We start from the raw sequence: 16430 nt of genomic DNA, 5'->3' as shown, positions 1-16430 counted from the left end.
CAGATGCTGAAGCAGGAAGATGCAGGACTTACTTCAAAGAGAATTTAACAGTGTACACCTGGCCTCATTGGCAGGTCTTCCCTACAGCGTCCAAGGACAAATATCTACAGGTGTGAGGACTTCATGTTCCCGCATCATTTATCGATAAGTTGTAGGCAAGGGTTCAGGCACTGGCTCAGAGTTGACCCAGAGTACACACATTTCTTTACCACTGCTCAGACGTCAGAGATTCCAAAAGCCAAACAAGCTAGGCTCCTGACCAGTCTTTGGCTTTCCCAGGACATTCATAACATTGGAGAGGAGAAACCATGCATGTGACTTATAAGCATAACCACTGCAACAGGGGGTGATGCTATTGAAGGGTTTTAAGGCACCCTGTCATTACCAATCTCCAAGGATGCATCAGTCCCGTCCCTTCCAGGACTTCTCTGCAGCAGCATGCCTGGGGGAATCTCCTTCCTCTTGAATAGCCTAGAGTTGCATAGTTTGTACCACAAATAGTTCTCAATTATGTATATTTCTTTTATTTTTTCCTAGCTGTTTTGCATGTGAGAGTCTCCTAATATGAGGATCTGCTACCAAAACTGTCTTATTTTGTATTTTTCACAGTAATTAGCACCATGCAGAGCACCCGGGAATCTCTAAATGCTTGTGAAGCTCACTGATTTTGTCTCTCACCTTCATCCATTCTCTACCACATCATTTCCTAATGTGTGTGCCAAAAGAGTTTTAGCTAAAAAGGGATTTCAGGGTCTAAGAGATTGGAAAAGCCCATATAAGGTATCACCTGAGAGTCACAATGAGCATATTAGAAGCTCTGAAAAGTTTTACTGTGAAGACACTTGCTTAATTTTTTTAAAGCCACCATTTCTTACAAAAAAACCCTTTGCTCCAAAAATTAACATCCTATAGGAATACTTTGAGAAATGGGGTTTGAAATTGTCCTCCATGGCCTCTGAAATCTGGCCACTTTTTATCTATATTATTTCCATGGAAGATTTTTTATTTTTTTAATGTTTATTTCTGAGAGAGAGAGAGCAAGCATGGGAGGTAGAGGGGCAGAGAGAGAAGGAGACATAGAATCTGAAGCAGGCTCCAGGCTCTGAGCTGTCAGCACAGAGCCTGATGTGGGGCTTGAACTCATGGAGTACAAGATCATGATCTGAGCTGAAGTCAGATGCTTAACCGACTGAGCCACCCAGGTGCCCCTCCATGGAAGATTTTAATTAAAAAACCATAGCAATATCCTTTTGGTGAGTACCATAATGTGGATTCTAACCCCCCTCAAGCTAGAGTTGTTTCTACCTTTCATACCCTGAAAAGGGGCTGAGGAACTTCCCCTACTTGACTAGGAGGCTGCTCTCAACCTGCCTCTGACTTTCCAAAGACGTGCCACGCCATCAGGCATGTCTCTGCATTCCTCTAGTGGTGGCTATGGCTCACCTCACCCCACACTGGGCCCCCATTCAGAACCCCTCCTCTGTTTGGAACAAGCCGAGCATTCTTGGTGCATAAACAGAAGTCCAAGACTCTCAAAGCAGAGTTAGGCTGCTCTGCATCTAGCTGAGGCAGGTCAGACAAGGATCTCTCTGTTGGTAGCCAAGAAGGTCAGGTGAGGTTACAGAATTCTTCAAAGGCAGAGGGCTGGACAACTGAGCTCATGGCCAGAGCAGAATCTAGTCCCTGTGAGGGTTGCTCCAATGCACCCAGCCATGGATAGGTCCTTCTTATTTCTGATGTTCCCCATACATGGCCTCTCTGGATTGGTGGTCTGATATAAAATCATCACAAACATATAACTCCTCCCACCAAGACTCCGGGAAATATTTCCCAAGGCTACTTCCACCTGGTTGGTCTCCTCAGGAACTGGCTGAAGGATGGCACCAGGCCAACTCAGGACCAGCCTTCTCTGAGATGATCTAAAGAGGTAAATCCAGAGATATGTTCAACAAGTGCCTTCATCAAAGAGTTCCCAAGCTCCTACTGTGCTCTGAGCCTTTTTCCAAGCTCTGAGGTCACAATGGGTCCCTCCTCTCGAGGAGCTTATCTTCAAGTGGAGGAAGGTGACAGTAAGCAAACACACACACACATAAGAAACCAGCAGATAGGGATAAGAACAACGGAAGAAATAAAATAGGATGGCTGCTTTAGAATGGGGATTCTGAGAAGGCCAGTCAGAGGACGGTAATGTTTTGGTATGGAAAAGTCAAGAAAGGATAGGCCATGTGGAGACTGCAGCATTCTAGGCAGAGGTGACAGCCAGTGCAAAGACTAGAACAAGCATGGGAAAGAATGAAGGTCTACATGGCTGGAAGGTCTGAGCAAGGAGGAGAATGACATGTGCTGAGGTCAGAAAAGGCAGGTAGAGGATTTTGCTTCCTATGTGATAGGAAACCAGCTGGGTCATCTAAAGCTTGATATGACAGATGATGGATGGGAGAGAGATTGAGGGGAGGATATCTGTGTTCAGACAAGGCCACACTCTCTAAGAGGAACACCTGGGGTCTGACAGAAGCTAATGAGGCAAATGAGGCCCACTGAGCTGAAGATCATCCCACCTCACAGGGAAAGACTCTTGAGATCTTGCAGGCCTCCCTTCAACAAGAACTGAATCCAAAGTAAATCCCTTGAGGTGCCCCTGCTGGTTCCACAGGGAAGCCCCTCAGGCAGGGGACACACTGACCCAAGAAGTGTTGGCTCTTGGGTTTGGTTTTTCACGTCCTTCCCTGCCCTGAAAGAAAGCAGTCTCTAGCCTCCTTCCACTTCTCCCTGGTTTACAACCTAGACTTGAGGCATCCCACTTGTTTAACCCTTCCTGGGGTGGCCCACGTGGTGGGTTCCCCCCAGGTGGGAAGGACAGAGGGGAAATGAGCCTTTGTCCCAGTGAGTTAACCACTCTCCTCTCCCCTGAGGAGGTAAGTGTTTCCTAGTGAAGACCATGGGGAAGCATAACGTCTTAGAACTACAGACAGCTGACCATGGGAATATTCCTGATTCCTAGAGATACCATCTGGTTAAAATAGAAATAACTTCTAATCATGACCTCCAAGGGCCCCTGCCTCCCTCTCCCCAATGCCCAAGTCATACCCGCCATCCTCTTGCTCCTCGCCTGAATGCAGGTTAAACCTGCCCACGACACTTCAGATAAGGAATCTTGTAAAGTCATAAACACCTTCCTATCCTGCCCTCCATGACTTCCCATGACCTACAGGAGATGCACAGCAGCCATCAGTAACCGCCCCGACCTGAGTGCATGCCTATATTTGTTGCTTTGTCCACCACTACATCCCCAAACCTGTTCCCACAGCCAACTGCACCTTCCCATCATCTCACTGTTTCTGATCTATACCCCTGGCTTCCCGGATCAAGACTTCTGCCTGCTGTTTCCTCCTGTGGGTACCCTTTCTTCCCTTTGAAATTTTCTTCAGTGGAATTTGACCAGTCTTCAAAACTCTGATAAAAACAAAACAAATTTTTAAAAAGGCATTTCTTCTTCTGGCTACATTAGCCAGAAGGAATTTCTATCACATATTTACCATTGTGTTCTAAATATTAGAGACCAGACAGCACCCTAGTTGAATAGAACCTTTTGGAGATGCTCAGAGACCACCCGACATAATTCCATATTGCATATCAAAACTTGGTACATAGTTGGTGCTTACTGGGTATGTTCAGACTGAACTAAACTTAAAGTGTGTTTGATATCCTAGTTTGAAATATAAACACATTAAAGGAAAAGACAAGGTTGTCCTCCCTTCCTCTCAGCCATGCCTGGCCCTGGGCTTGCACACTCAGGGCACACCAACCATGCTGTAGAACCAACCTGCCTTGCAGTAACCTCACCCATCAGGAGTGACCAGAACCCATGAGGACCACCTCATTGTGGTAAACCCAGTCTTGGCCAGACCACTCTCACCCTGCACATGAGTTCCTGAAATCATGTACCTCCCATGAAGTTACCACTGCTCGCTGGGTTCATCAGAAAACAGGAAACCTGGCTACTAAAAGAAAATGGATCATATGGCCACCCCTGGCAGGGGCCTGTGACTGAGATTTTGAGGGAACTGAGTCACAACCAATGCCTTTCTCTGTGTGAATGTGTTTATACCTCCTAACAGAGACTTGCTGGCATCCTCAGCTCTACTTAGCCCACACACTTAGCTGGTCTCTGGCCCCAGGCAGGCTTGGATGCCAGGATGTTTCTTCTTCTCTTCTTTGGAGACATGCTAGGCCCTTCATTAGGAGAGTGGGAGCTCCCGCCACCACTACCCCCATACCTGGCCATAACTCCCCTGTCTCTCTCTCTGCTGAAGCAACTGGAACCAACGGGATAAGGATGTCCCAATCAGGTCACACCCACAGTCCCACTTCTACAGCTCTTTTATTGGAAGCACTCATTTGGGCATTCTCCCCCAAGAAAGGCAACTGCCTTCATTATTCTCTGTTGCTTATCTTCCTCATTTGTATCCTCTCTGAAGGTAGAATCCACATGCACATTCCCTGATTTGCCATGGAACCCATAATGCTGTCAGTCCCCAGGCATATGTTCAATGCACAGGACTGGAATACAGTGAGCCCATGTACTCAGTGCATGGTAATGGAATGCCCACCTGCCCAATTATAGCATCAAGGAGAAGAAATGATGTCATGCTACAGACATAGGGACTCACAAAGATCCCGAGTGTAAGGCAAGGCACATCAATTACTATGGGAGAATACAGAAAAGGCCTGCTCTCCATGTAGCCGCCATAATGCTTGTGGCCAGCCTTTGCATGTGGGTACTCAGGCAAATGCAAGTGTCCCTTGATCTTTCTAGACACCGTTCCCAGTACCTCATCAACAATGTCCATGATATCAGGAGTGCCTACCCAATATTCACATTTACTGTTCAGTCACTGGTAGTGTGTGGAAACAGATAAGAACTGTGAGCAACCATGCACATACTACTCATTGCCAGTTTGCCAACATCAGGACTGTGGACCTGGTTCTCATAAGAGCCCAGGGGGACGGCTGATTTGTTTTCAGTCTTTTCAATATCATCTGTCCATAAAACTAGACTCCAGAAGGGCCTACCCTTTGCCCTTAGCTCATCCTCCAGTTTCACACATGCTGTACTGGCTTATAATAGTTCAGTGGTTCTTCTTCCACAGGCATCAAAGGCAATCAGCATCTGGCACCCACACCTCTCCCTTGACCCTCAGTAGGCTTACATATGCATGCTCTGGGCTACATGAGAGTGATTCCTACCCTTTGGCTTCATGCACACTAGCAGCCATGACATGAGAGACAGAAATTAAATCTCAAAAGTTAAGTTAAATCCCAAAGCTACCATAAGGCTTTTCTCTTATACCACCTCTTTTTCCACCTGACTACCTATCAGGTCCAATGTTTTATAGCTCAAGAGAAGAGTGGAGATTTGAACTCTTGGCCTCAGTGCCTATCAACCATAGCTAAGACCATGGAGCCAATGGATTGATGTGGCAGCAAATGTTAAGTGGTCATCTCACTCAAGAAGATCTATTTCCAGGGTGAAACCAAGAAAGGACCCAGAGAAGTATGCAAGGAAACTCACTTCTTCCTCTTCTATCCCAGTCAGGTCCCAGAAGTAGCCCAGTCGCATCTGCAATCTCTTCCAGTTTTCAAGAAACATGGTAGCTTAAAAAGAGAGAAAAAGTTCTATTAATTTTAAAGGGAAGATTTTGAGTACCCTTTAGGTTCCCCAGTGGAGGTGAAGGATAAACATACTGATTTCAAATTTAGGGACTCTCTTTAAAGCACTTATTCCCTTCCTTCTACTTCTAGCTGGAACTGATCAAAACATTCCACATCCCTGACTGTTCACTCCATATATTTAAAAGGAGATACACATGCACACATGCTTGCGTGCGCCTTTCCCACTTCTAGATTATGAGGAGAGGGTAAACACGGACCTCAAGACACGAAGGAGGGAGGGAAGGATGAAGAAAATAAGACTGGAAGGGTCTGTAGTCTTTCTTGACAAGCCTCATCTTGCCTCCACACACATTCTTTCTTCCTGCACCTTCCTCAGCTGGCTCTCACTCTCCATCTTTCCTTCCGTCCCCAGCACCCTTCCCTTCTCTGGGCCCCACTCATCCCAACCTGAGGTCATGTAACAGTCTCCTAACTGACCCCAGTCTCAGCCTTCTGAGCCCCCCTGCATGTGGCTCATGGAGCAATCTCCCCTAAGTGACGTTCACCCATTCCTCCATTTGTTCGGCAAGTAGCTGCTGTGCGCCTCCCACACCTGCATGCCGGTAGGTCTGCCGGCTCCAGCCGCAGCCCCTTAAAGGGATAGCCCAACACACCCCAGGGAGAACCAACACCCATGGGCTTGTGACACCAGGACTGAACACCTAACACCTGCTGATGGAGCAAGCTGGTTCTCTCTTTTGATAACTGAAACTAAGAGACACGAAGAGAAGCAGACATGGGACGAGCCATGCAGCACCTGAACAGAGGAAGGGCCATGGTTTCCGGTAGCTCCTCCAGCTCCAGTTCCCCAGACACCTGGCTGCCTGTCATTACCTGCATCCATGAGCTTGCTTCTTGCTTTCTTACAACAAATCTCTTGTTATCTGAGCAAGCTTGAACCAATTTCCAATCTTGCAAAAAGAACCAGGCCTGACTAAGATCATCTGTAACATATACAACACTGTTCTAGACATCATGAGGGTGATCAGGGGAAACTAACGTGGATTTGCTCTCAAACTGTTTATAGTCTATGGGGAGAGACTGTCAATAACTAAAATACAAGGCATGGAGTGAGCAGGGCCTAAAGAACAGCACAGATAAGAGCTGTGGACATGCAGCAGAGGGAGCGCTAGCTGCCAGAGAAACCATCTGAGTGGAGTCGAAAACAATGGCATTTGGGCTGTGAAGAAGGGGTGGGGAGAGGGCAGATGCCCACTCTCCCCCATCTAAACTTTCAATGGCTCCTTATTGCCTAGTTCTTCTCTCTGGATGGGGGGATCCTGTATATGCGGCCCAACCCATCTGTCTGAATCCATTCCCTCGGTTTGTCAACACACAACCTCACACTTGCACTGCTGCTAAGTCATCTCCTTGTTACCCTCCTCGCCCCCAACTCATGCACACTGTCCCGCTCTCCTATGGTGCCCTCCACTGTCTACCCTCATCCTCTGCTGAACCACTCAAGCCCCACCTCGCCCATAGGATCAGGCTTGGGACACCCTCTCCTCCACACTCCTAACTGTCCTTTAGGTCTGGTGCCCTGGACAAAAAGGAAAGTGACACTCCCTGAGGCCACCCCCTCACCTGGACACCAAGCATGGGAAGAGCCTGGGCACCTGTTGCTGCACCATGCAGAGCAGTGCAGTAACAGGGCCATAAATTTCCTCAGCTCTACCAAGGGCACAGCACAGAACTAAGCAGAACACCTACAGACCAGCTGAATGTGCAGTTGCTAAAGGCTGTTTGTTTTACTTGGCATCTACATTACAGTGCATGGGTTCATGCAGTTTCTCCTGTGGATTTGAGGCTTCTTAATGTCAGTGCACCGTGACCTCCCAACCCTGGCATTGGCCTGGGGATGCCCTGAGAACAAGGTGGAGAGGAGGGCGTCCCTCCTTTTCCTACGCTCTTCTCAGCGCCTAAGGAGGGCTCTGCATACAGTGGGACTCAGAGTGCTTCCTGACTGCCATCTCTATGAAGCAGACAAGTCTGACCATGTGAACAGAGGAGAGGGGCAAAGAAGTCACTGCAGAGGAGCCATGAGGACAAGGGAGGACTGTCATAATGACGAAGAGCGGCTCACAGCTCCTGGTGTGTATTACACGCCAGGGACTATGTTAAGTGCTCCACACATATCTCATTCACTTCTCACGGGAACACTACAGGGTAAGTATCCCTTCACCCACCTCACAGATGAGCATAATGAGGCCTAAAGGTTAAGAGCCTTGCTCCAGGTATACAACACCTTAGTTAAGAGTGCCGACTTTGGTGGGGCACCTGGATGGCTCAGTCGGTTGAGCATCAGTGAGTTCAAGCCCCCCATCGGACTCCCTGCTGTCACTCACCAACCCCCCCCGCCCCCCGCCAAGCCTGCTTTGGATCCTCTGTCTCCCCTTCTCTCTGCCCCTCCCCTGGCTGTGCTCGCTCTCTCAAAAATAAATAAAACTTAAGAACAAAACAAAAAACAAAACAAAACAGAGTGCTGACTTTTGTGACCAGGAGCCAGATCCACGGTGTCTGGCCATGGACCCTCAGCTGGTAAGGGGCAGAACTGAGACACACACATCTAGGACTGCCTGGCTCTTAAGACAGTGTCCTTAACTTCTATTCAGAACAGAGTTCAGAACCCTGTCCCATTACTTCCCTTTTCAATAGAGCTTCACTCACTTTCCAAAGTTCCCTGGAGTCTGAAGCCGGACGACAGAGGAACCAGGAGCTGGGCCTGAAGACTCCCACAGACCCAGACCCTGCCAAACTAGCACCTTCCACGCAGCCCTGGCTCAGCAGCCCCCACTCCTGCTCCACTGACAGAGAATCTCTCTGCAAAGTGCCACTTCTCCCCAGCCTTCCTCCTGGCAGGTTGGGCCCCAGCCCAGGCCCACCCAGCACAGCATCACTGATCATAATAATCATGGTAATGAGAGGCAGTACTATTATTTTTAATTGTAATTTGCAGGCAATTGTGCCCAGCGGCTCTTGGCTGCTGCAACCAAATACACAATCACATAAAACACAGCAAGGCTGTTAAAAAACACAACCGAACCCCACGCTATGCCAGGAAGCTCTGACGCATCCCACCCTTCCTGCTTTCCCCGCACAGCCACAGGAGGGGGAGGGAGAGGAGCGGGGGCGGGGGTGGGGGCAGTAAATTATGGCAGATCCCGGGGGTGGGGGGGGGGGGGTGGTGAGAGGCATCTGTTAATTACAGCTATTGAGGAAAGAGGAGAGGTAGTTGTTGGGGCTTGAGAGTGGGAAAGTACAATTGAAAACCAAGTTTGTCTATGACAAGGGATTACGGATCCTAGGAAAAGTCTGTAAGGGATCATGGGTCTGGCGTTATTAAGCTTTAGCTATTCAGTCATGGGCATCTCTTAAGACAAATTGGTGGGAATTAGGACTGTAATATATCAAAAACTAAATATGTGTTCCAGGTTCCAAATGAATTCCAGTGAATTTGGGGGTAGTTATGAGATGCTATGCTTGACAAGGAGCCACAGAGCTGCAGCCCAAGATGCCCCAGGCAACAAGCTTCAGCTTCAGCCAGTTCTACTGAACCCGTCCTGTGAACCATTCCAGGGCCAAATGGTACTAAGTGCCACTTCCTCCTACTCCCTGTCCCTACTTCTGTGGGCTGACTACTGCCCATGTGCTCCTGGGTACTGGCTATTCCACCTGAGAACAGAAAATAGAGTGTCCCCTGGAAATGTTTCTTGGTGACCTAGTAATATGGCGGTCTTTCCAGTCTGGTTCTATCTCCACCCAAGTAGAGGGCCCTACAGGGAACAGAGAACGCTTGTGTTCGGTACTCCCAACACTACTGACAACAGACCTCTCCCTGTCCCCTCTTCACACTTTTGGGAATGTGTGACTCATGGTCCCATCCTGGCATGTCCTTCAGGCGCCATGGAGTCAGTGATAATCAAGTATCCTTTGCAGAAGGATCATGGCCCTGCTGCTCTGCCATCCAATGGGGAAGCTAAGGGCTTGTGTATCCAACAATGAGGAAAGAGTAAAAGTCAGGTAGCTACTCAAGATGGACTGAAATGTGTTGACTCTGTTCCTCGTATGATACACGTGGGTGTGTCTTCTTGGAAATGTCCAGTTACCACAGGGTTATTATTCCAGGTTATTCCATTCCAGTTTGTGAAGAGAAGTGTGTGTGTGTGTGTGTGTGTGTGTGGTCAGATGGCTATGGCCCAGAGAAAGTTTATTACCCTAATACTCTGGGGGTAAGGGAGGAGAAGGAAAATGATGAAACTATCTGTTCTTTACAAATCCCTTTGGTGGAAATACTGACAATACTTCTCTGGCATTAAGTAAAATCTCTAACATCTACACTCATGGTATCCTGGAAATTGCACTGAACCTGGAGTCAGGAGACCAGGTTTAGGCCCATCTTGACCACCAGCTACCTTGGTGACCATGGCAGTCACCCCACCACTCTGAGTGTTATACTGAATATCTATGACTTTACATATCTTAGTAGATAAACCTGGAGCACCTTACAGGTGTGCTAGGGGTTTTCAAACATGCATTGGTTCAAATTCTGAATAGATCATATGTGAGATTAAAACAAGATTAACATCCTATATGCTTTTAAAATATATATAAAGCTGTGGAGGGTACTCCTAGGTCTATTCACATGTATAAGAGAGAAAGCTACTGTCCCTAAAATACTTACTGAGGTATAAGTATTAAATACTAAAGGACATAGATCAAAGGGTATGGGCTTCAGAGCATGGTCACTGTAACCACTTAAAGATATCACCAATATAAGCAAGGCTCATGGTGACCACTTACCCCACAGAGCCATGAAGATGGAGAAGAAGACGGTGGCAGGGTTGTCAAATAGGTGGCTCGCCTTTGCTGTACCACAGGCTGAGCTGAGGTTCCAGTAATCACAGGACTTGTCACACAGGGGACACATGGTGAAGGCATTCTGCTGGTCACACATCTCTTTGCTGCAGTTGACAGAGGCTGCTGGGTCAAGTGGAAGTCAAGGAGGACCCACCCCAAGCAAATCACCCTGAAAACATCTCCCACTTCCAAATCCATGGCTAAGCTTATCAACTCCATAGGTGAGGTGTGTTAGAGATGCTGGAATTGGATTCTTTGCCATGAGAGTTTTACTTCTGCATTTTGTCAAAGAAACGGATGGGCCACTTCTGAGGTGCGGATCCCCCTGTCACTAGGAGTGTCCTAATTAGTGAGCATCTGTCAGAGATGTTGTACACTGAGTGATGCCTTATAAAGTCCCCTCAAAATGTGCTGCATCTATGAGGTTGGTGGGGAGCACCGATGACTCTGAATCCATCACCTGCCTGAAGTCCGATTCCACCACCATCATATCAAGCCCAGGTTGTCTTCTTAAACCCTGATGGCTGCCCCAAACAGGTGTGGGACTGGTCATGGGGAGAAGCAAACCAAGAGTCTGGCTGGATCAACACAAGCTCTTACTTCTTTCTAAAGAAGAAGCCACGGGAAGAAGAATGGAGTCAGAGCTGGCTTGGAAGTCTCTAAGTGCATCATCTGCACGCCCATTTGTAGAATGGGGATTAATACCCTCAGCATAATAAGAATGATCAAAACTATGAAATGGGGGATGCCTCAGTCAGTTAAGCATCCAACTCTTGATGTCAGCTCTGTTCATGATCTTGTGGTTTGTGAGTTCAAGCCCCACATCAGGCTCTGCACTGTGTCAGCATGGAGCCTGCTTGGGATTCTTTCTCCCTTTCTCTCTGCCCCTGCCCCACTTGTTCTCTTTCTCCCTCTCTCTCTTTCCCTCTCTCTCTCTTAAAATAAATAAACTTAAAAAAATTATTTAAAAAAAAACATGAAATGGGATTAGGGAGAATGCAAGAATAAGGTAAATTCTTCCAAAGTCTAGATTCTATGATACTTGTAGAGAGAAACACGAGTCAAATAACCACTGGTTAAATTCTAAGCTATCCATTCTATTTAATGGACTAATGAGTATAGTTGAAATTCCATTCACTCTTTAGGTGATTAGCTAGATCCAATAAATTCAGGCTCATATGAATGCTTGCAAATAAGAACCAAAGAACTACCAGCCCTAATTGGCTTCCCCAGTGTCCTTCCACACTACATATTGGTAGGAAAATGAATGAACTCATCACTCTGGTGTGTAATATTTCCCCAAGGGGAATGGGTAGATGGTTAAACTCATTGTTTGGGGGAAAAGGGTGGAGAACTCGAGATTTCATGAAAATGAAGCATTGGCTGTTCTCAGAGAGCAGCTGGAGACACAGTCTTAGCGAGGTAGGAGGTACTACACTAAAAACCACAGCTGTGTTTCCTCTGGAAAGAGGCAGCAGAGGGCACTATAGAGTATGGCTGACAAGAGGGAGGCCATTGCCACAGTGAGCTGGCTGGCATCCTGTGCTAAATCAAGTGCTTAGATGAAACCTGGAAGTCAAGGAATGCCTGGATCCAGCTCCCTTCCATGAAGAAGTTGAAGGATTTCCCTGAGGGCTGTCACAGTCTGTCAAGTCCCAGCTTTCAGGCTTGTTTTTAATGAGCCATTAAGCCCACAACAAGGAAAGGCCTTCTGTGTGAGAGAATGGAAACTCTAAGTCTCTGAATAAATCCTCATTCCTCCATTGACTCGCTGTGAAGCTGTCCATTGGCAAGTGTCAATAGGAGTGAGTCACTCACATAGACAATATTAAATAATATCTTAATAGTAAGTTTAGCCATGCAGGTTTTACTTGGGCACATTGTTGTTTTTTTTTTAAGTTTTCTTTTTTTGTAATGTTTGTTTACTTTTGAGAGAGAGACAGAGACAGAGTGTGAGCAGGGGAAGGGCAGAGAGAGGAGACACAGAATCCGAAGCAGGCTCCAGGCTCTGAGCTGTCAGCACAGTGCCCGACATGGGGCTCGAACTCACAAGCCATGAGATCATGATCTGAGCCGAAGTCAGACACTTTAACCGACTGAGTCACCCAGATACCCCACACTTGGGTAAATTCTTATTGGTAACTGGAGAGCAAGGTTTATTCTAAGTCTTCTGGGTCAGACAAGTGTCCACTGTATCACTGAGGAGTTGTTATTTTCAGAGATGAGACTACCCTCTTAGAAAACAGATTCACACAGAAAACTGTTAGTCTGTATAAATTATAGTAAAGAGCTGTGCTTTTAAGCCATGTTTGAGAACATATAAGTTCCTCAGTGCTGTCCTTAAGTATGTGTGTCAGGGACATCACTTTGTTGTTTGGGATTTTTTTTTTTTTACACATAGACTTGGGGGAGGGATAATCCTAGTCAACCCAATTCTAATCAAACCCAGTCAATGCTTTAAAAAAAAAAAGGTCAGGAATGAACACAGTGTCAGCAACCAGCTTGGTGCAAAGCACTTTGAAACTTAAGTGCTGTGTCACCAATCATTTGTACAAAATGGCAGCCATTGTAACATGGAGACTTCTCAAATCATTTAAATTTGAAGTCAGAATGCTTTATAGGTATTGGGTTGTTTTGTTTGTCTGTTGGATGCAAGCAATTTGAACAGAATTCTGGAGAAATTCTGCCTTAGGAGGATATTAAAATGACTTTGTATTCTCTGAGAGAGGCCGTCTCTCTAGACAAACTGAAAAGACAACTAGAAAGATGAGGGAAGCTCACTAGAACTGAAATCACATCTGGGTTATTCACCAGCTGCATAATCCACAGATTTCTTGTTAGATGCAAATGTGACTATAACTCATATTTCTTCAATCTATCATTTTCTCTAGAAAGCATAAAAGGGCTGATAAATGGTCTGGCAATCAGCTGAACCAGGACCCCAAGGTGAGTGGTGTTCTTAATCAGTAGTAACTCATTGCTCACAAATTAGGTGATACAGGGCTGTGCTAGCATGAAGGGAAGAGGTGCAATACGGCATTTATTCAAGAAATTCAGACACAACATTGCTATTAAGGACTCAGACCTAAAGTAACCATTTTTTTTCAACATGGTTTAGATCAATCAGATTTTTTTTTTAAATGTCCCAGTCTTTCCTACGCATGTAAGCAAATGCCTAATAAATGGAATCAATCCCTTGGTTAGTAAAGTACTATAGACAAGTCATGTACATATGGAACCATTTATTACTCATAAGTGATATTTGTATCTCACATATCAAAGTTGTGGGTGATAAAAGGTACCATTCAAAGTTCCACATAATGTAAATTTTCTGCTTTTGATATTATACTATAGTTACATGAGACACAACCAGTGGGGGGAACAGGATGAAGGATACTGTGGGTCCTTTGTACTATCTTCCTATTAATTTATAATGTTTTCAAAATAAAACATTTTTTAAATGATACATAGATAATAAATTCCAGGCTTAATGTCAAAATACTCTAAAGTAATCCCAGGAATTACTTCTGCAAGTTTTTAATCATGCTTAGGAGTAGCTGACAGACACAGATCCCAGAAGAGTATGAATTTGTTTAGATTCAGTATTGGGACTTAAAGACTATCCTTTTGTTGATTGAGAGTGGTATTTCATGAGTTTTCGTCAAGCCCAAAGAGCTTGGATTTCTGATGGATACACAATTATGATTAAAGAGCAGTTCTTTTAAAAAATTCTTCATAATTTGTTATCATTTACATCTTCCTTATTTATCACACCCCACCTTGAGTATGCAAAACCAATAACCAAAATTTCTATTTTATAACAGTCAATTTCAAACTTTTGGACTGTGACCTACAGTTTAAAAAAAATCTTTTAATCAGGTTCCAGTATACAAATACATACTCTCTCCCCTATAAACATACTTAGATAACTAAATAAAATCTCATAAAACAATACCTATACTTCCTTCTTATGATGAATACTAATATTATATTTCACTCTACTCTATCCTGTCTTTTTCTGGTTCACTTAAAACATAGCCATTCAACCGATTCTTTAATCCACTAGTGGGTTGCTATACATAGTTTCTGAAACATTACACACTCTTACAGGTAATAAGATACACCTGCAGTGATAACAATGATATTTTACATGACTATATACCTGCATATACACAAGCACATGTGTATAGATATATATTTTTCAGCATGTGTAGACCATGATAATTTCCAGCTAAAATGGTCACTGTCTCATGTATTCCCAGATGGGAAACCAGGGCAAAGGTTCTGAAACCCAACATTAACCAGACGCTGGTTGCCCACCCCCCTTCTCCTACACTGGCATTGGCTCTCTATGCACAGTATGGAGTTTTCCAGTTTGGATCAATCTGAGGCCCAGCTCTCTAGGGATCAAACTCAGTAAAGGGAAACATGGGAGCCATGTTTCCTGAGAAAGCACCAGGCAAGGCCAGCTGAAGCTACTTGGCTACCAAGGAAGATATAAGCCCTCTGGGAGACTTCACATCTTAGCGGAAAAAGCAAAGATGGGAGCAGGAGGCAGCAGAGGTCAAACTGCAACCCTGACAATTATTAGTTGTTGAAGTTGGACAAGTTAGGTGACCATACTTAGCATCAGATGAAAATAATAACAGTTTACAACCATTGATCTCTACAGGATCAAAAAAACTAATGCATGAAAACCACCCAGCACCATGCCTGGCACAAGGTAGGCATCTAGTAAGTATCCATTCTCCCCTTGTGCTCCATGGCCTGAAGAAAGCAGAACCTCTGCTATGTATCTCGTGTGACAAAGGTCCCAGAACTCCCAGTCAAGAACGCCAGACAGTTGGTCCTGGAGTTTTACACACAAAAATATCCAAACCCTTGTCTCTTATCTCAAGGTATTTTGCTTTATTCTAACCACGGGCAATGCCTATTCCAGCTTCTCTAGTTTACAAGACCATTCCTATAGACAGACATGGTGGAAAGAAGAGCTACCTGGTTCCTGACATTGGTGAAACCTTTTCCTCAAAGGAGCACAGCTCTTGGCCCTTTCTCCACAATGGCCACTACTTCCTCCAACTACAGTAGACACCCACAGTCTGCCCGGTGTCCTCATCCACCTGGCTACTGAGGGAACGTCCTGCTGGTACAGCGTGATCTCGGCTCACAGCCACAATTGCTGGCCCAGGGCCCTCCGCCTAACCCAAAGTGAGCCAACAGGCCTTTTTCATTCAGGACCAATCAAGTAGAAAGCTCTAAGTTGTAACACCCATGAGCTATTAGTAGGACTGTTTACATCCAATGGAGAAAATCTGTAGTGAAACAAATATGAGAAAGAACCAGAGACAGGAGATAAACAGGAGTCCCTATTTCCATTGTCTCTTAGGCTAGCCACATGCCTGCCACTAGGTTCCCCCGACCTACCCCAGAACCCTTATGATAAATTCGTTTTGTTGTTGTTGTGTTTTTTTTTTTGCTTCAGCTAGTTCATGTTGCACGTCTATCACTTGCAACTGAAAAAGTATTAAAATACACTAACCCACTAACTATGCTTCGCTTTTCAAGGACAGTGCTGCAGATGGCAAGAGATTTAAATTTGAAATATAAGTGTCTCTCATGTCGCTTGTACTTTATTTCCACAGACGTTGACCCTTTCAACAACTATTTATTAATATTCTACTATGTGCCAAACATTGTCTCCTTGAATCCTCACAACAACATCACGAGGTACGAGTTATTACCACCATTTACAGCCAAGGGAAGGAAGACTCAGGGAGTGAACTACCCAGTCCTACAGCTAATACATAATGCTGTCCATCCTAAAGGATGCTATTTTTAAGTGCTTATATTCTTTGTAGTCT

General features: G+C 45.4%; 1 protein-coding gene across 1 annotated transcript in view; it reads right to left on the bottom strand.

The window, feature by feature from the left end:
* The window catches only part of ANO2 (anoctamin 2), a 341667-nt gene that overhangs the window by 147380 nt on the left and 177857 nt on the right, over positions 1 to 16430 (bottom strand). Inside the window, exons 12-13 of the mRNA XM_058743946.1 lie at positions 10513 to 10673; positions 5573 to 5655 (exon numbers count right to left, since the gene is read on the bottom strand). Coding sequence (XP_058599929.1) covers positions 5573 to 5655; positions 10513 to 10673 — 244 coding nt within the window. The remainder of the gene's footprint in view (positions 1 to 5572; positions 5656 to 10512; positions 10674 to 16430) is intronic.

This window comes from Neofelis nebulosa, chromosome 8 (assembly GCF_028018385.1).
Source record: "Neofelis nebulosa isolate mNeoNeb1 chromosome 8, mNeoNeb1.pri, whole genome shotgun sequence".
Classification (NCBI taxonomy): Eukaryota; Metazoa; Chordata; class Mammalia; order Carnivora; family Felidae; genus Neofelis; species Neofelis nebulosa.
Note: the sequence above shows the minus strand (reverse complement) of the source record. Positions and strands in the feature narration are given on the sequence as shown.